General features: G+C 53.3%; 11 protein-coding genes across 11 annotated transcripts; 4 read left to right on the top strand and 7 right to left on the bottom strand.

The window, feature by feature from the left end:
• Window positions 1–392: 392 nt before the first annotated feature.
• On the bottom strand, window positions 393–1,053 carry VTN31DRAFT_3937 (uncharacterized protein; the record flags this gene model as incomplete). The annotated part of the gene is made up of 2 exons (XM_069404269.1): window positions 393–865; window positions 918–1,053. The coding sequence occupies 2 exons, from the start codon at window positions 1,051–1,053 to the stop codon at window positions 393–395; spliced, it is 609 nt and encodes a 202-aa protein (XP_069261260.1).
• Window positions 1,054–1,111: 58 nt separating this feature from the next.
• VTN31DRAFT_3936 (uncharacterized protein) lies at window positions 1,112–1,663 on the top strand (the record flags this gene model as incomplete). The annotated part of the gene is made up of 1 exon (XM_069404268.1): window positions 1,112–1,663. One exon carries the CDS (start codon window positions 1,112–1,114, stop codon window positions 1,661–1,663), a length of 552 nt encoding a protein of 183 aa, XP_069261259.1.
• A 637-nt stretch (window positions 1,664–2,300) lies between these two features.
• Window positions 2,301–4,857, top strand: VTN31DRAFT_3935 (uncharacterized protein; the record flags this gene model as incomplete). Its single annotated transcript, XM_069404267.1, has 2 exons — window positions 2,301–4,492; window positions 4,551–4,857. 2 exons carry the CDS (start codon window positions 2,301–2,303, stop codon window positions 4,855–4,857), a joined length of 2,499 nt encoding a protein of 832 aa, XP_069261258.1.
• Window positions 4,858–6,245: 1,388 nt separating this feature from the next.
• VTN31DRAFT_3934 (uncharacterized protein) lies at window positions 6,246–7,865 on the bottom strand (the record flags this gene model as incomplete). The annotated part of the gene is made up of 2 exons (XM_069404266.1): window positions 6,246–6,437; window positions 6,501–7,865. The coding sequence occupies 2 exons, from the start codon at window positions 7,863–7,865 to the stop codon at window positions 6,246–6,248; spliced, it is 1,557 nt and encodes a 518-aa protein (XP_069261257.1).
• Window positions 7,866–8,967: 1,102 nt separating this feature from the next.
• On the bottom strand, window positions 8,968–10,513 carry VTN31DRAFT_3933 (uncharacterized protein; the record flags this gene model as incomplete). Its single annotated transcript, XM_069404265.1, has 2 exons — window positions 8,968–9,877; window positions 9,933–10,513. 2 exons carry the CDS (start codon window positions 10,511–10,513, stop codon window positions 8,968–8,970), a joined length of 1,491 nt encoding a protein of 496 aa, XP_069261256.1.
• Window positions 10,514–16,165: 5,652 nt separating this feature from the next.
• VTN31DRAFT_3932 (uncharacterized protein) lies at window positions 16,166–16,719 on the bottom strand (the record flags this gene model as incomplete). Its single annotated transcript, XM_069404264.1, has 5 exons — window positions 16,166–16,283; window positions 16,339–16,429; window positions 16,488–16,517; window positions 16,576–16,602; window positions 16,665–16,719. 5 exons carry the CDS (start codon window positions 16,717–16,719, stop codon window positions 16,166–16,168), a joined length of 321 nt encoding a protein of 106 aa, XP_069261255.1.
• Window positions 16,720–17,500: 781 nt separating this feature from the next.
• Window positions 17,501–19,749, top strand: VTN31DRAFT_3931 (uncharacterized protein; the record flags this gene model as incomplete). Its single annotated transcript, XM_069404263.1, has 2 exons — window positions 17,501–18,613; window positions 18,667–19,749. The coding sequence occupies 2 exons, from the start codon at window positions 17,501–17,503 to the stop codon at window positions 19,747–19,749; spliced, it is 2,196 nt and encodes a 731-aa protein (XP_069261254.1).
• Window positions 19,750–20,109: 360 nt separating this feature from the next.
• On the bottom strand, window positions 20,110–21,003 carry VTN31DRAFT_3930 (uncharacterized protein; the record flags this gene model as incomplete). The annotated part of the gene is made up of 1 exon (XM_069404262.1): window positions 20,110–21,003. The coding sequence occupies one exon, from the start codon at window positions 21,001–21,003 to the stop codon at window positions 20,110–20,112; it is 894 nt and encodes a 297-aa protein (XP_069261253.1).
• A 1,528-nt stretch (window positions 21,004–22,531) lies between these two features.
• Window positions 22,532–23,261, top strand: VTN31DRAFT_3929 (uncharacterized protein; the record flags this gene model as incomplete). Its single annotated transcript, XM_069404260.1, has 5 exons — window positions 22,532–22,548; window positions 22,647–22,768; window positions 22,909–23,030; window positions 23,078–23,162; window positions 23,224–23,261. 5 exons carry the CDS (start codon window positions 22,532–22,534, stop codon window positions 23,259–23,261), a joined length of 384 nt encoding a protein of 127 aa, XP_069261252.1.
• Window positions 23,262–23,465: 204 nt separating this feature from the next.
• VTN31DRAFT_3928 (uncharacterized protein) lies at window positions 23,466–23,945 on the bottom strand (the record flags this gene model as incomplete). The annotated part of the gene is made up of 1 exon (XM_069404259.1): window positions 23,466–23,945. One exon carries the CDS (start codon window positions 23,943–23,945, stop codon window positions 23,466–23,468), a length of 480 nt encoding a protein of 159 aa, XP_069261251.1.
• A 1,070-nt stretch (window positions 23,946–25,015) lies between these two features.
• On the bottom strand, window positions 25,016–26,165 carry VTN31DRAFT_3927 (uncharacterized protein; the record flags this gene model as incomplete). Its single annotated transcript, XM_069404258.1, has 4 exons — window positions 25,016–25,234; window positions 25,283–25,689; window positions 25,748–25,833; window positions 25,888–26,165. The coding sequence occupies 4 exons, from the start codon at window positions 26,163–26,165 to the stop codon at window positions 25,016–25,018; spliced, it is 990 nt and encodes a 329-aa protein (XP_069261250.1).
• Between the last annotated feature and the right edge of the window lie 952 nt (window positions 26,166–27,117).

The following is a 27,117-nucleotide window of genomic DNA, read 5'->3' as shown; positions in this document are numbered from 1 at the left end:
TCGGTGTTTTCGGTCAGAGTCTGTATGGCTGGCTCTTTGATCTCGCATGACCTCGGAGCTGGTCCTCCAATGCTCCGGGACCAGTCCGTCGTGACCTCTGGGTAGTTTGCTAACATCTCTCTAGTTGCTTTTGCATCTACCGTATTGTCTCCGGTCATGGCCCTTGGGAGAGGCGATTTGCTTGTCTGGATTCCTTAGGCACTATAGCTAGACACATGACGGGAAGGAATAATGCAGCTCCTTCCCTGAGCCTTCTACCAATGGCCTACATACAACAGTCCGTGGGAATCAAATTGGTAGCTTTGCAAAATGGGAGTAAATCACAGTTCAGGACTTATACACTGTACTGAAGGAAACATGATATAATTACAGAAAAACATTAATCAAGAAACTTAATAGCGAGTGGCATTGCCGACGGTGCGGCTATTGTCCAAGTCCGAGTCCACGCGAGGATCAAGCTTGTTGACAAGATTCGAGTTATGCGGCCCGGCTGTCTGCTGGGCATGACCGGTGCCTGGCGTGGCATAGCTGGTCCCAGTGGGCGCGTGGTCGCTGCCCAGCGCCTGGTGACGAGCGCGGTTGTCGCGGTCAGAGTCGACACGGGGGTCGAGCTTGTTAGCAACGTTGGAGTCGTGAGGACCAGCGTTGGTGCTGCTGGAGGGGATGTCTCGCGCCCCGCCGGCGGTCACGCCGCCCGCCGTGCCGTAGGGACCGGGGTCGCCGGTGACGCGGGGATCGGCATTGTTGGCCACATTGGAGCTATGAGGGCCGACGTGGGCAGTGCCCGTGGTGCCAGTGTGGCCGTACGCCGCACCAGTAGCACTAGTGGTCGTGCCGCCAGCGCCTCCGGAAGCGGCTCGGTTATCTGTCAACCCGGTCAGTATCAGACCTGTGATCTGAACAAGAAAGCAGCGTACCACGGTCACTGTCCACACGGGGGTCCAGCTTATTAGCAATGTTCGAGTCGTGAGGGCCCGCGTTGGTCGAGTGCGACGGCTTCTGATGCTTGTCGGACGTGACAGCGTCCTTGACTTTGTGCAGTATGCTCGTCATGATAGATAATGTTGAAAGTGATGCTGTGATGAAAAAGTTCCGTTAGTTCTTCAGTCAGATGGATCTCTGCTGTCAGGAATCATCCATTGACGGCAGATCAACGAGTCTTATATACATCTCAGTATCTTCGCTGCCCTCCAGTCGAAGCCATGACATCACCGCAAAAGCTCAAACCCCTGTCATCGCTGGTCTAGCTTGCGATCTGCTGTGTAAAGGAGGTCAAGGGATCTGTGCTGTATCCAATGATGGCTTCCCCTGGAAACATCAAAACCTGACTTCGAAGCGTCCATGGTTCAATCAGCTGGAATCTGCGGGGACCATTCATCATTCAGTTTGGAGCCGGCACGGCATGCGTCATGGTGATGACAATGAGACTGGTGTGTTGAGCGTTGACAGCTGCAGTTATAAAGTTGTCGGAGCAACTGACAAGCCACATCTCTGGTGTCCAGCCACATTTACTTTTCAGGTAACTTGCTTGAAAGTCGACGTCATCGCCATCGTCATCGTTATCGTTGCGGGACCTCATGGCGTACTATGTATGCAGCTCGGGAAATGGGTTCCCACACGTCGGGCTAATGCAGTGCTGGCCAATTCTCAAAAACACAGATAGATCATGTTGAATTACCTCCCAGCAAAGTATTCGCAAGTAGCACTTCGCCCGGCAATCGCATACATGGGAGTACTGTAGGGAAGTTAGAGTACTCTTACAAAGTACTACCTTAGTACTTCGTACTCGTAGAGTACTTGTTGTCGAGCTTGGGTGCCATCTAGCCAGGACACCGGACACCACATGCTAAAGCCAGGAACAAGAATATCAGATCTGAATAGCTCGAATGAAGAATCCACGTCAGCACTAGAGTCCATGCTTACGTCCCTCTAGTACAATTACGACTTTCGAATAGAATGAATGATGCCTCAGGCGACTACCTACCATCCAATGGCCTGATTCGATAGCCCAGGCTCAAGATTTATCACGTGATCCGGCCCCTCGTCTTTGCCATCACAGGGCAAGCTTGACAATGCTCTTTCGAGGATCGTCAGATTCCTCATCGCTTCCTCTTCAAATAGCGTCCTGTCTTTTTTGTGTAGTACCTCCTCCGTTCACTCTAGTCCCTGGTATTCCTTGACCTGGACATCTTCCTCGATGTCCCACTTTGCGTTTGTGTCCCAGCGAGCCCCTTTTGCTCGATTCTGGACATAGCTCTCTATTCTGAACGATAACAAGTGACAAAGTACGGCTCACCGCGATGCGTCCACCAAGGCTGGTTGTTCTCTTGTTTTGCTTCATTTTCCTGCCGATATTCCTTACCTTTTTGTCACTCGTGACCGCCCAACCTAGCCGGGAGTCGGACGCCGATTCTTCACGGTCCGGTCGGTCGAGTCGATCACGCGCCCTGTTCTCCTTCAATGCTCCGGCTTCTCTATTCCCGCCGTCCGCAATTATTAGCCTCACAGATGACAACTCGACCTTCTTCTTAGCCAGACCTGCCGCGTTTGGCCCCTTGTTGCCCCCCGAGGGGCTGAGTGGTCAGCTGTGGATCGGGAGCGGGTTCGGCGACGAGGCTCTCCAAGGTGGCGCCGCCGCGAACATGGAGGGTGAACTAGGCTGCTCGGATGTGCCGGGATGGGACCAAAGGGGACAGTCAAAGCCGATAACGAGTGCAAAAGGGGATGCCAAATCATCCGCTTCCGACATTTCAGCCGATTCCAGCCAAACTCGCAGCCGCCGGTCCGCTGCAGACTCGACTACCGAGAGCAAGAAGAGCCACTCTATCCCTTCGGCGGATGATGGGACCGATGATCATCTTCTCCAGTCACTCTCTGCCGGTGACTCTGGCCACCGCGGAGACGGTAGACAATCTGCTCATGCGGATATTCAGTCGCTGCAGGAGAGCGCTGAGATTGCCGGAAAAGTCGTGCTACTGAGCCGCGGTGGCTGCGGATTCCTAGACAAAGTTCTATGGGTTCAGCGTCGAGGAGGTATCGGCGTGATCGTCGGAGACAATACCAAGGGTGGCAGCTTGGTAACTATGTACGCTCGTGGGGACACGTCAAATGTCACCATTCCCGCTGTCTTCACGTCCTATACTACGGCACATCTGCTATCATCCCTCGTGCCTGCGAAGGAGAGCACGAGCCATGCCTCCAAGGAATTGGGCATCAAAAACCAACAACCTGCGCAGGCTACGGTAACGTCGACTGGGGCTTCCACTGCGGCAACCAGCGCACGACCCGATGCCAACAATGCCGTTAGCAGCAGCTCCGGTAACAGTTTCATGCGTACATTCCTCTCCGTTTTCGGATTAGGAGGCAAGAGTGGCTACCCATGGTATTTGACGGAAGATAGTCGACGCCCACCCAGTAGTGGGAACCTCGATTGGGTTGTTGTAGATGATTTCGAGGACGAGGAGCGCCGCAGTCGTGCCTCCAGCGTACCCTCGAGCGCGCCGAACCGCGGAAATACGCAAGACGTTGATGGCGGAAAGGGAGGCAAGAATGCAGACAAACAGACAGCCGACGAAGAAGACGACCTTGAGATTGGAGAACATGACGGGCGGGACCCAGATCTCACCTCAAGGGACACTATCGAATCTGGCTCCGACTCTGATTCCAAGGACAATGAGGGGCGGGACAGGGAAACTAGTCTAGACGGAGGCAGCATAGTTCCGGGGAGCGGTGAATACGTGACCGAATCAAGCGATGATACCAACAAAGCCGCTCAAGATGGCCGGGTTGCTTCGTCTGCGACGGCCGAGCCGCGGAAGGAGGGATGGTTTGCGAAGCTGTTTGGATCAGGTGCATCGAAGGATGAGGGCCCCGATGACGCCGATGCGGACTCGCATAATCGCGGGCAGGCACATGTGGTGTCTGTTCCGGAGCGACCGGCCGCGGGCCCATCCACTGCCGAGACGCATGAAGGCCTATGGGTGACCATCACACCTACGAGCATGTCTGCAAGTCCATTCTTCGATACGCTTCTCGTATTGGTAATCAGTCCCCTGGTTACGTTGACGGTGGTGTATGCATTGCTTCTCCTACGGTCTCGGATTCGCCGACGACGTTGGCGAGCGCCCAAGTCGGTCGTGGACCGGCTCCCGGTTCGGACTTACCACACGATATCGTCGCAACCGTCAACCGGGCCGAGCAGTCCGCGGTCGCCACCGAGCCCGGGTGCTGTGACGCCTACGTCGCCTCTTTTGGGATCGTCGCGGGAGGCTCCTTCTTCCGGTCGACTCCGAGGACGGTCACAAACCATCTCGGGGTCAGTCATGGCGGCAGGCCGCGCACAGTGTAGTGGGGAGAGGAGCGGGTCCAGCTCCCACCGACGCAGATACATTGGACGACAAGTGGAGTGTGTGGTGTGCCTGGAAGAGTACATTGATGGCCAGAGCAGAGTCATGAGTCTTCCGTGCGGCCACGAGTTCCATGCGGAGTGCATGTACGTCTACCACATTGCTTTTCCTCTTTCGATTAACGGATTACTAACGAATCAACAGTACCCCTTGGCTGACGACCCGTCGACGGACATGTCCGATTTGCAAGGGAGATGTTGTACGGTCCCTGGCGGAACGCGATTCAGAGGCGGAGTATCGGACGATGGCTGAGATCGGGTCGGCCAGGTCCGCACGGGACTACGAAGAGGAATCGAATTTGGAGACGGGAACACATGCCGATGACCGTCTGGGTTCGAGCGTGACGTCCTCGGCACAATCCGTCAACCAGCACAGTCTCGCGCCGCTGGGTATCTCAACGCTCGGCGGGGACACGATCTGGCGTCAGGGCCGCGCTGATCGAACCAGATAGACCTGAAAAAGTTGAATTGACTGGTCACAGCGAAAGATAATGGGTTTTACTGTAGGCTGGCGTTGGGTGAAATGGCTGGAGTTTGGTCTTTTTATGACTATCACTCGTTGGGTATGGCAATGGCAATGCTAGGCATGTTATCAAAGCATACTATCGTATCACTCGACTCAATTAATCTGTTTACCTTGACGATGATGGTTTTCCATTCATGACGTCATTGGCCAGGATGATAGAATGGCTGAAATACAGTACTACTCTCTCAATGTGCTTCTTATCCGTTGACGAAACAAACCATCTCTCAATCATGGCAGACAAAATCAAATCAATCGCCGTCGATGAGGCGCGTAAGATCAGACGCGAGGCCGGGGAAGGCATTCGATCCGGCACATACTTTTACCCGTTTCACGTCCGGAGCACCCAGACCCTCTCTCTCACCCTCACTCAGCTGGACTGACAAGAGAAAGCAGGGCATCATCTACTTCCTCACCCACCGTAGCCTCTGGAAACCACTGCGTTCTCGACTCCTCCCAACCCTCACCCTCGGCGCGGGGGTGACCTCCGCGCTCTTCTTCTTCACCTACGTCCCGCAGATGGCGGTTTTGGCTCTCACCTCCGGCCCATTTCTCGCGCCCATTTCCGCCGCCTTGCTCGTCCTCAGCGAGAGTGCCGCGCTGACGACAGCCCTCGCCCGGTACTTGTTCCGACTCGACGCCGCGCAGCTCGACGTCTTTGACGCGACACTCATCTGCAAGGGCCAGGAAAGTTTGGTCGCTGATGGTCGTCTTCTTCTCCGGGCAGGCAGCGGTGGCAACAACGACGATGACCCCATGTCCAAACTCGGGCGGGTGATTGGAAAGATGCCTCTAAAGGGTGGATGGTTGTCGTTGATGACGGATCTGCCGTCCTCGCTGGTGAGATGGTTGTTGTATTTGCCGTTGAACTTTGTGCCCGTTGTGGGGTCGGTGGTGTTTGTGACGATGCAAGGGAGGAAGACTGGGCCGGCGTTGCATGAGAGGTATTTCCAGTTGAAAAGGTGGGGGGTTAAAGAGAGGGGGGAGTGGGTGGAGGGGAATCGGGCGAGGTATACGAGGTGAGTTCTACCAAAGCTTGGTGAGGATTCCACATAAAGTAGTATGCTTAATGATGATGGCTGGGCACCAACTAGTTTTGGGGTCGCCGCGTTCGCGTTGGAAATGATCCCGTTGGCGTCGTTGGTGTTTTCGTTTACGAATACCGTGGGTGCGGCATTGTGGGCGGCGGATATTGAGACGCGATTACAGGCGAAGAAGAAGTCTTGAGTCTTGAGAACAACTCAGTACTCCTACTTAGGCAGTTTAAGAAGTCGTTTCATTGTGTACAAATGACATTTGATTAATGAGTTTGAGAATCTACGGCTTGATCAATCCCCCTTCCCATTTCCCTTCACTGGAGCGAGTCCAGTCCACGGAGCCGAAGCTCGCCGCTCGTAAGATGGTCATCTTGAACGACTCCAGCTTGGGCAGATGCGTTGACAGCTGCGAGAGGTCATCTGCAGTTGGGAAAACGGCGCGTAGGCGTTCTGCGGATTCCGACACTGACGACTATTTTTACATCCCTTAGTACCAGCACTCTTTTGGATGTGAATAGGAGGGAGGAGGGTTTACCTCTTGATCACCAATGTCACCCGGGACACCGACAATTTCGACAACCTCCAGCACCTTGCCATTGCGGAGCACATGCAAAAGCTCCTTCTTGGCGGCCTCGACGTCCTTTGCGCTGACGAGCACGCTGGCGCCCAGGACGGCGAGATCCTTTTGCGCCTCGACGACGCGCGCCAGCTGCTCCGGTTTAAGAGTGTAGAGCGTGACGTCCAACATGCGGAGGTCGCGCGGGCCGGGGCCCGATCCCGGTTCCGGCAATGCGTCCTTGTTGGCCTCGTCAGGATCCTTTTGCTTGACGACGACCTCGTCGTCCGCGTCGGTGGCAGCAGTGAGCTTGCGGAGGAGGATCCCGACACCCTTGTTGTCCACAGGCAACGGGATGATTCCCTCGGGCTTGCGGCCGGGGATCAGCACGCCATTCTCGTCCACATCGGCCGGGTCATCGGGCACACCGTCCTTATCATCCGGGGAAGACTTGGTGTTGGGCGGCGCTGATAGACTAAACGACGCCGCAATCAGCGACGGCACCAGCATACACGGCAGCTCATCCCCCGGCACATGATCGAGGAACTTGCGGTCCGAGTGGCCGCGGTACGTGTAGCTGACCTCGAGGAACCTCAGGCCGGAGATGCGCTTCTTCTCTTCCTCGGACAGTGGCTTGGAAGGATTCGTCCGTTGCTCGTGCAGCTCCTCGAGCACCCTCCCGAGCCCCGCGACGAACCCCCGCCGGAAAAACGTGTCCAGCACATGCAGCTCCTTCAGCGCCGGTACTTTCTTCTTGCGGGGGTACTCGCCCGTCAATATCCGGTAGCCGAACTCGCTGGCATCCCGCCGCGAGGCGTCGCTTACGCCGTCAAAGAGTTGGCTGTACAGCGTCAGCGACTCGAGCCCGCGGTCGAGCCGTTCGAGAAACCGGGTCAGGAACGACGGCGCGTAACCCAGCGAGAAGAGCTCCAGGGTGAGGCTCTCGAGGTTCTTTGGGAAGTTGAGCTGCTGCTCGTCTTCATCATCGCCACTGGGACGACTGCTACTGGCCGTCGTCGCCACTGCCTTCTCCTCATCCTTCTTGTCATTGCTGGAGGAAGCTTTCTTCGCTTCCTCCCTGGCCTTGGCCTCCGCCTTGCGCACGTCCGTCTCCAGGAGATCCGAGTACACCGTCGGCTTGATATCGCAGGTCAGCGTCAGCGCCCGCAGCGAGGCCGCCTCCGGCGGGAGGGCCGGGAAGACGAAGGAATTGAGCTGAATCTGCGCCGCATTTGGGCGTTGGAGTTCGCTGTCCGCTGGCAGTTGTGGTTGTGGTTGTGATTCCTGGGGGGGTTGTGTCTGCGTTGGTTGGGGTTGAGGGGGGATTGTTGCTGCTGTTGCCATGGTTTTGATCCAAGCTTCTGAGAAACAGATCGAACTTTCACTTTTAATAAGAGATCATGGATGGAAAACTGAAGATCAACACGACGAGAAGACAGGAATCAAGCAATGTAAGCTATCTACCTCCGCTTTATATATATCCTCTCCATCCCTCAATCTCCTCGTCAGCCAGGCCACAATCGTCCATACAGCTGTCCCCGATTGATGCGGGGTTTCCAGTACGGAGTAGGTATACAGTATCTCGATCGTCATGAATCAGATCTAGCCCATTCGCTCATCTTCTGTGGCTATATCAACCTATGTATGGAGAAAAAGCTTCTGGAGCTGAATCTTGGTCTTCCCCTCATCATTCTCTCCAATTCGCATGCAGGAGAGACGGCGGAATGTGGGGAACTCCGTCTTGTCCCCTGCGGGGGGTGGGTCAATGGATCGCGGGGGTCGGATGATTGTAGTTCCGCACCGAAGGGCAAGTTGGACTGTTGCAAGTTCGGAGCCCGTTAGATAGTATCCGTGGAATCAATTCCGGAGTTTTTTTTTTTTTTTTTTTCTTCTTTTGAAGCTGAAAGTTGGGCTGGTCGACTTTTTCAATTCAAGTGTTCTTTGACTGCTTCAGTCAGGGAGGTGATCTTGGTGACTAGTTACATAGGCGCTATGATTTCCGACGTCTTCATGGAGATGCCAGGATACAGCTCGCAGAGTGGTACTGTACTGTACTCATCCTTGCCAGGACCAAGAATATTTCTCATCTTGATGTCGACGATATCATTTGTTTCATCCATTTCGGCTCGACGTCATGGAACTCATCGCGGTCAAGTTCTGCGACGCTGTTGATCATGTTGGACCGAAAAGTACCCCTGCATTGCGAGCTTTGATGCCGGAGGGTGACAAGTCAAGAGGTTCGAGTCTGGCTGTCTGGCAGGGGAGACTATTATCTTGCGTCCGGCCTATAACAGTGCAACATGAGTTGAGAGCCTCAGTCTGAGCAGCTGGAACAGAACAAAGCCTTGACAACAAGACCTATTCACTAGATACCTCGAGGTAGATATACATTCAAAGTGGAAGACCGTATCAAACAGCACTACATACATGTTTGACAATGCAATGACTAGCAGCTCCCCGGCACGCATCCCCAACTACATCCCCGTCGGATAAACGGCAGCGGGCGCAGTTTCTCGTTCGGCTCGCGCTGTTTCATGCTCGTCTCGTAGATGCTGCAGTCCCACCACTCGATCCACTCGGTGCGCGGAACGATAAAGTTCCGACCGCATACGCTGCATATCTGGTCCCCCCGGTGGCGCACGTCGCGCGCCCGATGGAGCAATCGCACCACCAGCTCCGGGTACCCCGTCAGGTCCTCCTCTTGCAGAAACTTGTCAAGATATGGAGGATACCGGCTGCAGGCCAACAGCGCCAGGTCCCGCAGCGACGGCACCCGCGTCACTGCTTCCGGGGCACGGTGGCTGGGATAGTGTCCTGCAACGGGATTGCCCTGGTCATCCAGACGTCGGACCCGGCTGGTTGCGATGTGGATGGGAGCGCGGGCTTCGACGGGTGCCTCGCCCTGGTACTCTGCCATCCGCAGCGTGCCCTCCTCGTCCCGATTGGTGTAATGCCAGGTTTCAATGTCAGATGCACTCTCCAGTTGGAGAAGTGGGTTCGGGTGCACGTAGATCTGCCGCAGGGATGCCGTCTGCATTAGTAACAGCATCTCGTACGGCAGGTGCTGCAACCGGTTGACAGACACGTTGATCTCTTGGAGCTGCGTCAGTCTGCAAATGCCGGACGGGATCTCTCGCAGCTTGTTGTTGCGGAGACTGAGCACTTGCAGATTCTCCAGCTCAAAGACCTCCCCAGTCAGCTCAGTCAGAGAGTTCCCAGACAGAAACAGCTGAAGGGACGGGGTCAGAGGACTGTAGTCGTCGTCGTCCACTGGCGGATACTCCAGCGCAGGTTGCTTGGTGAGGTGCACCAGCGGCCGAAGAAGACCTGACGGGATACATCCGAGATGGCGGCCGCTATGAGTTCCATCATCAGCTCTCGTTCTCCCTGCCGTCATGCGGGGCTACACACCTGAGGTCAACGCGCTCCCTGCCGCTCTCGAGACAATCATTGACCAACGCTCTGGCATCTCGATGCTCCTTGGGCTCCTCCACAAGACGATTCCGAGCCAGAAAGACCGGCCGACCAGACACGGTTCGCCGATCCGTCTCTGAGACGGATTCCTGGGCTCGCTTTGCCAATCGGCTGCTGGTCTCGTTGGAAAAAGTATGCGGAGCAGAGTCCTCCTCACTCAGCGACTCGGACGAGAGTAGATTCTCCGACGACTCATCACTGCCCATCCAGACCCCGCTGTCCAAGTTGCGCTTCTCTTGGAAATCGGCTCTCTTCTTCCGTTTGGTCTTCGCGCCGCCCCACCAGGTTCCGTAGTACCGCCGCTTCTTCACATTTGCTTTCGCGGACGGTTGGTAGTTGTCAATCGACGAGTATGGGATATCGTCGCTGGAAAACACCGCCGGATCACTGGACGGAATGCTTGACTCGTCACTGAGCCGTGACGAGTAATGCACCCGCGATGCATCGTTCCCCATTGCAGTTTCCGGGGACCGACTGCAAACGCGTCTGGGCGGTGGAAGAGGGACTTCAGCATCCATGGTGGTAAGATGTGCCCTTGTTTCCGCGTCCGATGCCAAGCAAACGATGATCTACGACAGCAAGACCCTGATCGATTCCCCCATACCAGGTGTGTCATGGGAGCGTCGGCAAACAGGACCGAGGCAAACTTTCCCTTACTGGACACGCAGGATCCCTGTTGATGGACGCGAAGAATCAGACGGATGGTCCGGCACTTCGGCTTGTTTATTGAACGACTGCGGTGGCGCCACCCAATCAGCGGCGTTGATAAGACTTTTCTTGATAAGGGCTAGCTATGGAAGAGCAGAACCCTAATTCATGTACAAAAAGGGAAAGTATTGTAATCACGATAACCCCTGGTTCCTGGCTGTCAGGGGGTTCTGTTCCCGACTTCCCGTATCTGAGCTGGGCTGGGCAAGTACAGTACCACCGCACAGTTTGGATGCGTGCTATAAAGGAGCAATTATGTATTCCAAACAAATAAATCATCACAGGAGGGGCGAGAGAAGAACGAAACTAAAAGTAACAAGTTCGCCGCCTCCATCATGAAACCAATCAATTCCTCATGATTTCCTCCCGAAACACCCACGCTTTTTCATTCATCCCATTTCGATCGGTCAACCAACCGCAAGAATGTCCGTCAACAGCCGCGGGCTGAGAAAGAAGCGAATATAGACTCATGAATCCAAAAAGGGGGGGTTAATCGAAAGAAAGGGCCGCGAACGGCGATCGAATCGAAAGGAAGGTAAGGTAAGAGCATAACATCCGAAGCACTGAATCATGATGCGATTTGCACAATGCACGGGACGGGCATGTCGGGCCCACAACTCCATCCGTCCAGACCAAGCTTACTTCCACAATTGTGGAGTGTCGGCGCGAACTAGTCGCAGGCATTTAGAGCACACCCATCAGAACGACAAACGAGCCGGCAACCAACGCCAGAGGGAGGTTCTTTGCCAGAGTCATGGCACTATCCTCGGAATCAGATGGCTGCGCGGCGGACGAGGAAGAGGAAGACGACGCCGACGACGACGAAGACGAGGAGGACGACGGAGTCGAGGTGGAAGAGGGAACGGCCGAAGACGAGGCCGTGTGGCTAGCGACATGCCAGTTGGCCGGAGCTGAGGTTGTATAGACGGCATGAATGAGGGTCTTCGTAATGGTCTCGTGGGTAGTGATGGTCGTGGTCGAATCCTGCGCCGCGACCAGGGGCGCAGCGGCGACGAGGAGGGAGGCAATGGCAGCGGTGAACTTCATCTTGGGGGTCAAGAAAAAGTCGATACTACTGTCGCAGAGGGGGGACTCGGTCGGAATGGGACGCAAGTTCAGGCTTATGAGACGAAATCAGAGTGACGGGATTCGACTTGATCGCGCTTTGCGATGTGACCGTCGAGGCGTGAAAAAGGGAGAAAGAGCGTCAAAAGTTGGCGTCAGATTCAAAAGAATGAATTGAGCTCTGCTCGCGAAAGCGAAGGAATGTCGGCCTCGTAGGAGGGCGTGCAAAAGCGACCGGGCAGAAAGAAAGGGATGTCGGCAAACGCGCGAGGGCCAGGGGGGACGGGGGTCTCGTCTGTACATATATATTAAAGTTTTTTCCACTATGAAGCTGACTAACATGTGGTGTCTATGATTCTAGCCTAATCTGGCCCTTGGTCGGGGGCCTTTTTTTTTTTTTTTCTTTCCTTCTGAGCGATCTCCCGCTGAATCGTGGGCGCGACTGGCCGGTCAATTCATCGACTCTCTTTGGGCCGCTGAGGCTGAAAGCCTGAATGGACAATTGACAATTGCATTGGACATGTACGGAGTTGTATGGGGGAACCCATGCCCACTCTGGAGGAGAAACTTTTGCCGCTGGTGGGATTAATCAGCACCATCGCGCAGAGCGGAGACTTAATCGGGAAATGTCGCTCTTGTTGGCACCGGCTGATTGGTGGCAAAAATGCATTGCTCAAATCCAGCTCGTGTCGGTTCCCGGTGCAGTTGGTCAGGATTTCAGCTGGTCTGCCAACACAGACACCCAGCAAGCGGTCCGATTCAATGTATGTATATATGTACTCGTATGTACATTGAAACGGTTCTCAGCCTGTCCACCGTGGGTGGGATACATACTCCGTACATACTGGGATCAATCAGTCGGTGATATCCGAATCCGTATCGATAAAAACCACGTGACCCCTCCCGCAAGAACCAGGATCGACGCCCAACCTGCCAGATGCGAACCATGCCCCCAGGGGCGAATGACAGTCCGTTTTGATTGGCTCTGCGCGAAATGAAATTTTGGCTTGGGTTCTGCTAGGTTAGGCAGTGGCTGCAGTGCTTTCTCCGAATGGTTAGTAATCACGGTTGTGCCTGAGGCCCACCGTCCCACAGTCCCACTACTTTGTCCAAAGTCCCTCGACTCCTCGCACTGCAGTCTGCACGATGAAATCATGTCCCGTTTAGCCGACTTCTGGTTCGTTCAAGAACTGCTTCTCTCCATAGAGTTTGGAGTATGGATGTACAGTCAGGTTCTCGAAATGTCGACCTCTTTGTTCAGAGTTTGAGTCTTTCAATGATATACGGAGGATAGACAGGGATCGTCATAAAGCAGAGCGATACGCCAGCAATAAAAAGGATAAGTTAACTACATAAACGTACGGTAATAAAGGATGCCGGCTGCAAGAATCGTCTGATCATCAACACTTCACGATCAAGGGTCCCATACGAGTAGTTTGTCGGCCTCTGCTCCGGTCTCTGGACCAAGAAGACCCCGAAGTTGAGATTTCGTCTTCGTACGGAGTTGCCCCCCTCCCCTGAAGCGGGATCAGTGATGCCGTGCCTGGAAGCCGATGGGACTCAGGGGTTAAGATCAGCGATCAGCGGTTCTTTTAGTGTAGGTTTCGACATTCTGTGCTCCCTTGATCTCGCATAAGCATCCCTTCCCGGCACCAGGTATGGGTGAACTCCCATTGCAGCGGTTCCATCGTAACAGAGGTTGCCAATGTCGATGATAGCAGGGGGGTGCAGAATGTTCCGGGATTGTCGATTCATCAGAATGATCAGACCAGGCTCGATCAAGACTCTCTCAAATGTGTCCAAATCACGTCCATGCCTTCGACTGGAGTCGTGACGTTGGCCAGAGAGCCTCGGTGCTCCGTCTTTTGCATCGCGACATCTCCCCGATTCTTCGTGAGGCTTCAAGGCATGTAACGTGGTTTAGATGGACTGTTTCATTCTTTCTCTGGTGGATATTTACCGCGATCATTGCCGGGAAAATGACCAAACCTCGAGTTCCTGGCTGAAGAGATGATTGTTGGAAACCAGGGGTCTCACTTTACGTGACAGATTCGAAACGACCTCCGAACTACTCGGGCCATGCCGCGAGCCGTCATGCCCATTCCGATACCTTCATTGTGGGTTCCTACCTCGGGTATTTCAACTTGCCGAAGCGGGAACGAACTCCGTCAAGCGAAACAGTTCTCATATCAGACCTCGAAGAGTCAGATCCCTAGCACTACTTGGCAGAACGAAACTTCACGTTCTTTTCTCCCCAGACGGTTGAGACCCAAATTTGGCCGAAGTCGAAAAGAAGGCACGGCCCTCGGATGCTGCGGCAACTGTATCTCGTCTCACGCGTACTGGTACTCTTGAATTACATCTTCGAGAAATTCTCCAACCCGGCCGAGGAGAATGTGTTGACCAAGAGCAACGAGCCGGTGGGATGGTTGTGCCATAAGTAATGATCTTGACATGGCTATAATCAACACAACGGGTGTGCATTTGGTGCTCTTTGGTGCTTCAACCTTCTAACCCTAAGCTCAAGGAGATAGGTCCAACGAGGCAAAGACGACCGGCTATTGAAGAGCCAGGAATGATCAACATGCTGCTATCAATACCGCAAGTAGAAGTCTTTTCTCACTTCTTGTTACTTTTCTGGTCCCCCACAGGCTTCGTATCTTCGATGTCAAACGGAACAAGGATAAGAATTATTCATTTGAATTCATTTGACACCACATTGCTACCGTCTAGGGCACAGGCTCAATGAAAAATTGTCCTCTACATATCCCTACAAGACTTGTCAGAACGACCAGTTGATTACCCTATGAATCTGGGGATCACATCTTTTTCTCAGGGCTCTGCTGTGGAAGGGCCGAATCCATATGGCAAGAACATTGCTGGAACAAACTCAAAGCAACCAGATTTGATATACAGGCTGCGTACCACAAAAGCCATACAGACTATAGAATCATGAATTCGGGTGTCAATGACTCGAATCCCAAACACATCCTGTTCTTAACGTTCTGCTAAAGAAGGCCTGTGAAGGGGAACGAGCTCGAAAGTTTTCTGGGTACAGCGAATCCGATGCACGTTGTCGGCGCAAACCAATTACAGTACTAAGTTTTGATGATACAGACGGCCGAACCCGCAAAACGAAACGATCATTACCAACAGGGAAATAGAGGCCTTGTTCTAAGAATTCTGCTGCGAAATTCCAAATGGAAAGTCGAATACTCACGGGCGTTCAACAGTGGGCGCTTGCCGGAAGAGTTTGTTACCATCCGCGAGAAATTTTTCGTGAGTCAAAGGCAGTTCCAACTACTCGTCATCGACAGCGGACTCATCCTGATCGATGAAGACTATCACGGGGGTGAGGATCTACTGGGAAGGCATCAATGGCAAATCTCCATCGCTTTCTAGCCAGGCTGAAGTAGATGGCATCGGGTGTCTGAGCTCTTCTTTGAATGACGCCTAGCAACTAAGCTGCCAACGACTAACCGATCAAAATTTAACGTTTCCATCTTGCTGGAAAATCTTCCATTTGCCATGGACCATAGTAGATGCAGGTTAACTTGGACGGCCCAGATCAGCCGGAATCAATGAGACCCGTGGCTCGGACGACAAGGATCGGACTGAAACGAGCCGACAAAGAAACGTACTATCGCGAAAGTGCAAAGATGCTGAATCTCCAGCAACCTGAGGCAACTGGCACATACGATGGGAGGGCGATGAGAACGACTGAAGTACACGACTGAATTGACTAACTGGTGGCGATGAACCTCTCGCGACGAAGATCTCCTGATACTATAAGTCCGGTGCGTATTACAGAGTCCCTGATAATGATTTCAGCTTGGACCGGTAGAGATTGAGGTGTGCGATCCGGAATGGCGTCTCTGAATGGGATCAGGAACGATGGTACAAAAGACAAATTGAAGAGCTTATATGAACGAGGCTGGACAGGGTTCATCTTGCGGAAAGACCGTAGTGTATGTAGGTAGATGTGCTACGCTGGGAAGTCAGCAGTGGGTGAGCTTGTCTCGCGTCCATGTCTTGTATCGACACCTTCGACTGTTCACAGTAAGGTCCCACCGATGGTGAAAGAACATGGACCTTATTGGCTCGATCATCATCGGCCTCTGGACTGTAGATCGTCAGAGTCAACAGCGAACTTGATCCAGTTGTCTGTATTGATCGTTGCAAGACGTAGATGAGGGTCATCTACAGCCGGTCCTGTCCATGGCGAACCTGGAACTGAATCAAGATTGTCGCGAGATGAATTGCCAAGTCATATATACATGCAGACCTTCATTAAAATCATTCTTATCCCAAGTGGTGGTTTGGATTCAGACCAGCGTCGGAAGATTTCAGACCCGCCGGCATTCAATAGTGTACAGGAATTTGACAAGCGTGAGCCTTTATCGACGTGCAGGATACTCCCGAGGAAGCATCACCATCGGCCGCCCATGCGCGCGACGCCAGGCCTCATGGTAAGGACCCTCGGTTCGGATAACGCTACCGATAGACATGAAAAGACTGCATCCAGACAAGTGGTTAGCGGGGTCTCAAGACAACGATGGCAGATACTGACCCGAATGTCGCCCCGGATCCCATCATGTAGTTACCCAATGTTCGCAAGATACCGTTTGGCCCTGCACCATGCCGGAAAATCACCGCAACACCTGTAGAAGCGTTCAATCAGCTCAGTGTCGAGGCCATGCGCAATTCGAGCCCGCATACCGCCGATGAAGCCCATGATTGCTCCGACAGCTATATTCAACGGTCAGGACAAATACAGCTTCAAGCAGCGGAGCTAGAAATCACGTACTGCCTCCCATCAAGGCACCCATTTTCACTGCAACGCATCAGTTAGCTCATCAAAGCTCCCCGGACATCGAGAACAGTCGCGTGACTTGCTTTTGTCCCAAGTCGACGGCCCATGGCCCTGGGGAGAAACGGCAACCGGTGGCATTTTCGTTACGTTCGACTCTCCCTTCCACGTCCCTTCGATGCCTGCAGTCAAGCAAAGCAAGCTTGGAGTGAGCGGAATTCGTCGTCCTCGAGCACAGTCGTAGTTCTTGGATGCTCTCTCAAAGCGTCTCTGGTGGCTCTGGACCGCCGAATAGATTAGGCGGGAAATCGCGGCAGTAAGTACTCGTGTACGCTAAGTTTGTAACCACACTATCCCAGAAATGGAAAATGGACTCTCGATTCTTACTCGCTTAGGAGACCAAGTCACGTGACTATCCCTTTGAGGCGGGCGGGCTGTTGATCCGTGATGAGGCGCTTCGGCGACTTGACTCTGACGAAGATGACCGTGTCGTGCCGAGTTCTGCAGTTCAAGAATTCGTTCATCGAGACCTGAGTTCTCCGCGGCGAATCGGTCTTCATCGTCGTTCCATGTCCATTCGCAGCCGTCGCTTACCGGCATTACGAAGCCCCCCTGAGTGGTCGCTTCTCCTGACGAGACGCTCGGTTTAGGATTTTTTTTTTCTTTACCAGCGTCGGCGCTAACCGCGCAATCTCGTGATTCTCGTCCTCGGTCAGAAACAAAATCGCATGCCCTCTGCAGTACATGTAAGAGTTGGTGCGTTTCGTGGACTTGAAGGTACTTATTACCAAGTCTCTTTGTGATGATCATTTCATGCTGACTAGAGGTAGCATCGACGTGACCGATCGCCCGTTCCAGGGGATTTGCTTGCTTTCCTATTCTTTACAACGAGACGCCTCCCTGAGCTTGGACTCCTTTCCTCATGACTGCCGTCGCCTCTCCACCCAGCGTGCAATCGGGGCCTCGTCTAGGATGGTATTCCTCCAGTAACGGACAGACGCCTCTGGGTTCCATGAGCGCGGACGACGTGTCGCAGATGTTCATGCCCCGAAAGAGCATGCAGCGCTCGAATTCTTCGTCGTCGACATTGTCCACCTCTACTGTCATTAATACCGGTCACGGGGGGCGAGCCACCAACGGTGATAGCACCACGTTGTCCAAGAAGAAGTCGTCCAGGGGTCTGTGGCCGCCCGCCAAATCAGAACCGGTGGCCGGTGTTACCAACGCGCGATCGCAGGCGGTCTCTTCGTCGCCTTTTGTGAACGGTGCGTCGACGGCTTCGTCCGCCATGTCGGCCATCCAGCAGTCGTCCCCGACCCCGCAGTCACCGCATTTGCCGCAATCTCCCCAGCAAAATGGCTTGAATCCTGGGTTCAACGGGTCCAATGACCCACCGGCCATTCTTACTCTGGTCCCTCTGAATGGAACGTTTGAGAAGAAACAAATAATTGTTCCGTACTTTCCGGAGGTGCTCCGGATTGGTCGGCAGACGAATGCAAAGACCGCGCCAACGCCGATGAATGGATATTTCGATTCTAAAGTTCTTTCTCGACAGCATGCGGAAATCTGGGCGGATCGCCGTGGCAAGATATGGATTCGAGATATCAAATCATCGAACGGAACATGGGTAAACAACCAGCGGTTGTCACCGGAGAATCGGGACTCGGAGCCGCACGAATTACGCGAAAATGATACGTTGGAGTTGGGCATTGACATTGTCAGCGAGGACCAGAAGACCATCGTGCACCACAAGGTATCTGCGCGCGTGGAGCACGCTGGTATCTACGGTGCCAACCCGAACATCTGGGATCTGAACTTTGGCGACATTGACCCAACCTCTGGTGGCGGTCTCCTGCCATCGCCGCTCAGTCAGCCGCTTTCGCATCTGGCTATGCGGAACCGCAATAATAGCACGTCCAGTACTCGTAGTACCCAGAGTGCCACCAGCACACAAATGAACATGTTGCACCAGCGGCGGCAATTGAACTACTACCAGTCGCCAGTGACCATTGAACAACTTGTCAAGCGGTTACAGGTGAGATGCTCATGAAAGGATATTACTGTGGGCTTTTGCTGACCAGTGCCTAGGCGGAGATGAAGCAGGCCAAACAGCAGTCTCAGGATCTTCGGCAGACCGATGATTTGTTGCATTCGTTGATATCCCAGGACATTGTGCCGAAGAAAGAACCAAGCAGTTCAAAACAAGCGAACGGGCGACCGAAAATGACACGGCTGGACTCGATGTCACGATTTTCGGATCCTCCGGCACCACCACCACAACAACCCCTGCCTGAGAAGCCCGACGTGGCATCTCGGTCGCAGGATGCCCAGGGCGGATTCAAGCGATCAGACACGGAGAAGCAGCCGAAGCCTGCGACCGGTTCTCCCGTGTCGCGTGAATCCTCCAGTCAGATCGCGTCACTTTTGCAGGCGTTATCAACGACGAAAAAGGAATTAGAAGCCCAGAACACACGGGTTAAGGAACTAGAAGATCAGCTGCGGCGGGAGCGCGAGGCTCGTGAGATTGCTGAAGAGCGAGCTCGTCAGTCAGAGCAGGCTGCTCTGGAAGCGCGACGGCGCGAGATGGAGGCTGCTTCAAGACCGCAAGTCGACCAGTGTGATCAGGCCAAGCCGGGCGAGCCGCAAGAAGAAGCGGAGCCCGGCAAAGCAGAGGACACGCCACAACCGAACGAAGAAGGAGAAGCTAAGGTGCCCGTCCTTGATGCTCACAGCCAGCAGCTGCAGCAGCGCCTGGACAACATGGTCGCCGAGCTGGCTGAAATGAGGCAGCAAGTTGAGCACTTCAAGCAGCGCGCCGAGAAGGCGGAAAGCGAGACGGTCGACGCGCGCAAGTCGTTGGCGGAGATGATTGAGACGATTCGCCGCGAGCGTGAAATGAACGATGCGCAGAGCCGGCGCAAGTCGACCGAGGAGGTGGAGCCGCCAGTATCGAGGTCAGTGGAGGAGGAAAAGGCCATGCCTGCCGTGGGCGACACAGGCCGACCTTCTTCTGGTGGGATCGACAAGCCGGCGAGTCCGGTGACGGCATTACAAGAGCGTCGACAGAAGCTTGTCGAGACCTCTACGCCGTACGCATCGATGCTGGGCGTGGTGCTGCTCGGCGTGGGGTTGATGGCCTATCTGAATGGATGGCAAAAGATCGAGCGATAATACATAAGCTCGAATTAATACAAAAGCAAGCATTTATCATGATATGTATGTTCTATTCTCTACCTCCCTCGCTTGCGACTGAATTTGTTTTTTTTTTTTGGTAACGGCATGGTTGTACGGGGTGTAGGTGTTTGGTTTTTTGTGTTTTTCTGTCGTCCAGTCATGATTTCTGGATGTCCTTCCCTTACATGTTTTTTTCTTCCCCGTCCTGTCTGCAGCATAGCATGATGCGCTCCTTCTGGGTCTATATTCATTGTCACCATGGTGTCTTATTGTATCAATGGGAACAAGGGATGTTTATTAGTATCGTCAATGCATCATGGGTATCTTTCTAGTATCCAACAGAGGGAACAAGAAAAGTCAATACTTCAGGTTGATTGCCACCTCCACCATTTTCACCCATCGCGTTCTTGATTCCGGGACGCCGTTCTCGAGCAGCGAGCGTTGTTCCTGAAGCCGACGAAGCCTCTTTCTTCTTCGACGGCGTTGGTTCTTGGACTCGACGGCTTCAGTCTTGTCACCGTCGCCGCTGCTTGCGTCCATGGCGTCGCCGCCCTTCTTCTCCTCCCCTTCATCTCCATCCTCCCTATCCTCCCTTTCAACCGGCACGATATCATCCACCACACAAACAGACCCCGTCTTCACAGACACCTCATACTCCTCATCCCCTTTCCCATCGCCGTTTCCATGACCACCTTTCCCACGTTCCTCGAACCATTTTCCCAACTGCAGCGCTCTCTCCATCGCCCTCCCCGTCGCCCGCACGTAAACCTTCTCCTCCTTAAGCTTCTCCCTTATCCGCACCATATCTGCTGCTGTCGTCATCCCTCCTCCTCCTCCTCCTTTTCCCTTCCCCTTCGCTTTTTTGTTATTACTCCGCGCCGCAGCCGCACACCCCGCTATCGCACGCTTCTCTGCAACCCGCAAAATCTTCTGCACGCGTTTCACGGCGCTCATGAACGGCGTGCGCGTGCCCATGTAAACGATCTTGGGAGCCGTGGCGGCGTCCGCGTGCGGTGATGCCGTCGGCGGGTGTCGCGGGATGGGCCGTTTCTGGATGCGATGCGTCGGCGGGATGCGAATGAGATTGGCGGGTGTGTTTTGGCGGGGGAAGGAGAGGGATTTTGTGAGGGAATCCTTTGGTTTTTTCTTGCGTTGCGTCTTGTTGTCGTTGGTAGTTTGGTCGATGCTGGATGGTGGTGGTTGTTCTTGTTGGTGTTCAGGGTGTGGATTGAATTGGGTTTCTTGTTCCATTTTGCCAGTTCGGTTTTTTTTTCCCTGCCCGCTTTGCTTTCTTCCTTCTGTCACTGGTTCGTTGGGTATATGGTCGTGGTTGCGGATTTTGATCGCAGGTGGACGCGAGTTGGCGATGTCGCGTCAAAAGACTCAAGTCAGCACGCCTTATCATCACCTTATCAATCTCGAGGATCCTTATCAAATTAGGCTATCAGCCCTAACCCTATGTCCCCCCTACTGGGGGCTCCAAACGAGCATGACACCGCCGCAGTATATAGTAACGCAGTATTGTTTTACCGAGAAAACAGCTACTGCAAGGAGCAAGGGTTGTACCATTGTTGGGTGCAAATCCAGACCATAAGGCTTGTGCCAGCAGTAGGCCTACCGGAACCGTGTCCTTCTCTGAAGAAGGCTACTAAGAACTTGATTAGGACAACTACTAGCTACTTTGATAGAGTATTAGTGCAGAGTATACGGAGTTCGGTACTTTGGGCTTGCTGGAACAGTCCTTGCCCTTACCACGAAGTTCACTCTCAGTGGCATTGCTTGGTTGGTTCGTTCTGCGTGACAGATCGGAGAGATTTCGTTTTGAACCTACTGAGCTTACTCCATGTACTACTACCAGGAGAGGATGCTTCATATCTCTTCCCGGTTGACGTGATGATTAGTACTACTTATTCATTCTCTAAATACATTTTGTTCTCTCCCCCGGTGAGGAAGTTCTCTACGATGCAAGCCTTACTCTCATTTGTCTCCAAAGACTGCGAAACAAACACACGAATGCAATCATTGCATTTAATAATATAGGCCCTACCGGAACCACGTTGTGATGAATCTGGTCTTTCTGGACACCTACCTATCTTTTGTGCCCAAGGTGTGAGTCGAAGTTACTGGAACAAAGTCTGATCAAGGTAACTTCAAAACTTCAGCCAGTTCGATGAAGAGCAGTATTCTTCAGAGGTTGTTGTTTCATTGTCTTGCTTCAGGGACGGACGAAGCTGTTCTATCCCCTCTATAACTGCGGAACCCAGCGCCACAGTGGTCTTTCAATATGAGGCGCATATACGGCCAGCATTTTCCATTCGCTGCCCAGAACAGGAGAGCATGAGAGAAACTTTTCCATCTTTTCAGAGACTTCAGCGCGAGAATCAATGGCATGCAACCCCAGCATGATAGGACAGAAAAACTGCGATGCTGTTGAAAGGTGGTGGAGGGAGAAGGCCAAGTACAGCTACGACGCAGTTTTAAAGGCCCTGCCTTCAGGAACAGAGGATGGAAGGAGGCAGGGAGGTAGGAAGATACCTACCTACCTCTAGGTAGGTAGTTGTTTTTGCGGCTGCCTGATTATTAGGGAACGCCGCAACGCTATCATCTAGGTATCTGAATTGAAAATGGTCGAACGCCTCCAAGTCAGAACCCAGCCTTTGCACATCGTACTGTTGGATATACGACTAGGCCTGTCCCGCAGCAGACTGGCGACGGCTCCCCGGGAGAAAGCCTCAGGGAACTGACTGGGCGGATTGTACTAATGTCACACAACTCGCGAATGATCAAGCGGGTCATGTAAGTGGTCAAGAAAAAGTACTTAGTAGTAGTACTTAGCCTTGGTTGTTACGAGTTGCTGTCAACCCGATCCTTGGTTCGATTTGTGCTGAGCCCAGCCTCCTCCCCATTACCTTACCTACTGGCTCCGGCAGCGTCTGGGTGCGTGGAGGGGATCGATTTGTGGCAGGACGTGGAGTTCGGAAGGCGGCCAGCCTCGGCCGCGCGTGTGAGGCGAATGGTACGGCAATTGACAGCAAGTACCTATGTAGGAGGTACTGATTTGATCGTAAGGAACACGGGAGATCGGAAACGTCAATTGGTCGTTCTTTTGCCCGGGCCAGAATACGCCAGTTGACGGGTCAATTGACAGCCAGACAGAACGGGGGGAAGTGGTAATTCGAAGTTCCGAGCTGCGGCGTGGGAGGCACGGCGATGCCAGTTGGCGCGGAATCGGACAGGAGCAGGACACGAATTTCCGGACTCGAGAAGTCGAGAGGCCTGTACGCCAGTTGGCGTATCCAGCGGACGCCAGTTGATGGATGTGAAGAGGGTAGTCGACCCGCCAGACCAGTTGACTCCATTTGGCACCCCGGCCCCTCCAGGAATAGTATTACAGTGCAACATTGACAGAGGTCGGTCCGCCATTGACTGAGCGGATGCGTTCGACTGAGGAGTCCATGTTGCCCCTTGCAGTCGACCCAAGTCAAGCGCTCCGGGGCCCTTCGACCTGAACTCTACAAGTCCAGTTCATACATGCGCAGCATAACTTGAAATGTTTTCTTTGAAAAAAAAAAAATATACATACAAAAGTCCCAAATCCAGGACTAAAGCTTAAAATATAAAAAAAAGTACTCTTCGCTATGAAGTAGTCATGCCACTCAGCAACGGAACATATCAAATTTTCAGAAGCACGGCACTCAACCCCCATCATCACTTCACGAGACGAACCGCCTCTCAACGAACCGCGTCCGTTGTAGTTTGGCTGGCTCAGCTTCTCGCTTATCCTTAGCGGCAGGGACGCCAACCTTGGTTGTCGGCGTGCGCAAGACCGATTCGTCGGCTTGCCGGCGCTGACGGCGCTGAGCAGGGGTCTTACGCTTCTGTGGGAAGCCGCCGAAGCCGCCGCCAAAGCCGTTACCGCCGCCGAAACCGCCGCCGAAGCCGTTACCGCCGCCGAAACCGCCGCCGAAGCCGGGGGCGCCGTTGTTGTTGTCGCCGTTGTTGTCGCCGTTGTTGTCACCGTTGTTGTCACCGTTGTTGTCATCGTTGTTGTTGTCGCCATTGTTGTCGCCGTTGTTGTCGCCGTTGTTGTCGTCCGTTGTTGTCGCCGTTGTTGTCGCCGTTGTTGTCGCCGTTGTTGTCGCCGTTGTTGTCGCCGTTGTTGTCAATTTGTTTTTTTTTTTTTGGAACGGCATGGTTGTACGGGGTGTAGGTGTTTGGTTTTTTGTGTTTTTCTGTCGTCCAGTCATGATTTCTGGATGTCCTTCCCTTACATGTTTTTTTCTTCCCCGTCCTGTCTGCAGCATAGCATGATGCGCTCCTTCTGGGTCTATATTCATTGTCACCATGGTGTCTTATTGTATCAATGGGAACAAGGGATGTTTATTAGTATCGTCAATGCATCATGGGTATCTTTCTAGTATCCAACAGAGGGAACAAGAAAAGTCAATACTTCAGGTTGATTGCCACCTCCACCATTTTCACCCATCGCGTTCTTGATTCCGGGACGCCGTTCTCGAGCAGCGAGCGTTGTTCCTGAAGCCGACGAAGCCTCTTTCTTCTTCGACGGCGTTGGTTCTTGGACTCGACGGCTTCAGTCTTGTCACCGTCGCCGCTGCTTGCGTCCATGGCGTCGCCGCCCTTCTTCTCCTCCCCTTCATCTCCATCCTCCCTATCCTCCCTTTCAACCGGCACGATATCATCCACCACACAAACAGACCCCGTCTTCACAGACACCTCATACTCCTCATCCCCTTTCCCATCGCCGTTTCCATGACCACCTTTCCCACGTTCCTCGAACCATTTTCCCAACTGCAGCGCTCTCTCCATCGCCCTCCCCGTCGCCCGCACGTAAACCTTCTCCTCCTTAAGCTTCTCCCTTATCCGCACCATATCTGCTGCTGTCGTCATCCCTCCTCTGAAGAGCTTTGTCGCCGTTGTTGTCGCCGTTGTTGTCGCCGTTGTTGTCGCCGTTGTTGTCGCCGTTGTTGTCGCCGTTGTTGTCGCCGTTGTTGTCGCCGTTGTTGTCGCCGTTGTTGTCGCCGTTGTTGTCGCCGTTGTTGTCGCCGTTGTTGTCGCCGTTGTTGTCGCCGTTGTTGTCGCCGTTGTTGTCGCCGTTGTTGTCGCCGTTGTTGTCGCCGTTGTTGTCGCCGTTGTTGTCGCCGTTGTTGTCGCCGTTGTTGTCGCCGTTGTTGTCGCCGTTGTTGTCGCCGTTGTTGTCGCCGTTGTTGTCGCCGTTGTTGTCGCCGTTGTTGTCGCCGTTGATCTAATGGTTGTTGTCATCGTTGTTGTTGTCGCCATTGTTGTCGCCGTTGTTGTTATCATCGTTGTTATTGTCATCGTCATTGTTGTTGTTGTTGTTATTGAAGTTGCCGAACCCGAAGTTGCCACCGAAGTTGTTGTTGTTGTTATTGCCATTGCCATTGCCATTGCCCTGGCCAACGGTAAAGTAGTGGCAATCGTCCTGAGCTCCTCGTTGGGCAACCTACATAATCAGTGCCATCCTAAAGTCAATAGACGAATAAGAACTCACCGGCATCAAAACAGGCTGATGGTTACTGGACGACGACATGGTGCAGATGCGGTAGAATCCGGCTGGCAGACCACCGTCCACCTCAGTAGACAGTCGGCCGTTCCCATCGCCAGGATCATTGATACCCTTGAAGAAGGCAAATTCAGCGGCATTCGGCGGATTCTGCGGGTTTGCCGAGCCCATGTCCTGGATCGTGACGTGGACATGTCCTTGAATGATGCCATTTTCATTCAATTGCTGCGGCGCGGCGTAATACGTAACGTCCGGGTTGGTGAAGAACCCGGCCTCCAGGTTGTCAATCTGGAGCTCAACGGTGAACGACTCATCGGGGTTGAGATCTTCATTGTTCTGGGGGCTCAGGAGCACGGTTGAGACCATTCTGCTCTGCGCCGGAATGTCTCCCATGACTTCTCAGGGTTAGTCCCCATTTTTTCCAACAAACGCTAGGAAGAGTGGAGAACTTACCGATGCCATTGCACGATCCATCTGTCTTCTGCTCGCCATTTGTCAAAGTCTTGCCTTTGCAGAAGTTGATAAAGTTGGCATTGTCCCTGAAACATGATCAGCAAATGACCATGCCGCGATGGAAGGGTAGGAGCACGTACGTCAGCGAAGGTGCTTGTCCATCTTCCGCGCCACCCTCGAGACCGTCACTGGCACTTGCGTCTTGAACAACATCGGGATCCAAAGCCAGGTTATTCCCGCCGTTATTGTTATTGTTGTTATTATTGTTGCCGTTGTTGTTGTTGTTCTTCCCACGGCCACCACCACGGCCGCCTCCGAAGCCACCACCGAAGCCGCCGCCGAAACCCTGAGCCCCAAAGCCTTGCGCCTGGGCCATGGCCACAAAGGCCATGCCTAATAGAACCCGACTGATCTGCATTGTGACGGTATTGGTTCAACGAGCGAAGAGTGTCGAAACGAAGGGCAAGTAAACAACCTGACCAGCAGATATGTTCCTTGCACAAAGAAAGAAGAAAAGAAAGGCGTCAAGCCGACGAATACAAACCTCCGACCAGCAGGAGAAAGAAAAAGGAAAGCTCAAAAGAGAGCGTAAGTCCAAGCCCTCGGCTGGGAGATTGCTTCTATAAAAGAGAGCGAAGAAGCAATTGAGAGCAAGAGCGAACAGCCATGGCACGCCCTCTTATTATGTACCTAGGTATGTCTTGATCCCCTATTTGCGCGGGGAGGAGTGCATGAACTCTGATCTTGGGGTGCTCCATCTCTTCGTGCGACTCTGAGGGCTCGGCTGTCGCAAAGGGATTCATGTCAATGCCCTTGTGGTCAACACCGACGTCACGACGCGGAGGAACTTCTCCTACTGAAACGAATGATTCGTCAGTTCGGCCACGATGTTGACATGAATGACTCGAATCGGTTTGGCTTCGGTCTTGAACTCATAATGCTAGTCATGTTTGCGAAACACGGATTCATCCTCCTCTGTTCGCTGGTTCCCCAAAGAGGAAAGGCTCAGGGTTGAAGTTGTGACGTCCAATGCCACAGCTTTGTTTGAAGCTTGCCAAGGCCCATTTGTCAAAAAATTTTTGCTCGCGGAAAATTGGCAAATTTGCTTATATTCAACGGTTGTGGTTGTGCAACCTGCCTAAAGGAGTAAAGTGGATTACCAAGCGTGTCAGAAATTTCATTGCATGAACATGTTCCTGACAAGACGGCTTACTGACCGATCCCGGGAATGAGCTGTTTACTCTGTACATATACTGTCCTCAAATCCAACGCTTCACCGTGCCAAAACATTTCATCGTCCTCGCATTCCATGTATCACCAGGCCTCAAAACACGGTTGAAACTCTCCATCAAGTCTTCGGACAAAAAGTG

The sequence above is a fragment of the Thermomyces dupontii genome, assembly GCF_041956625.1.
Source record: "Thermomyces dupontii strain NRRL 2155 unplaced genomic scaffold VTN31scaffold_3, whole genome shotgun sequence".
NCBI lineage: Eukaryota > Fungi > Ascomycota > Eurotiomycetes > Eurotiales > Trichocomaceae > Thermomyces > Thermomyces dupontii.
This window is presented reverse-complemented; position numbering and strand designations above follow the sequence as displayed.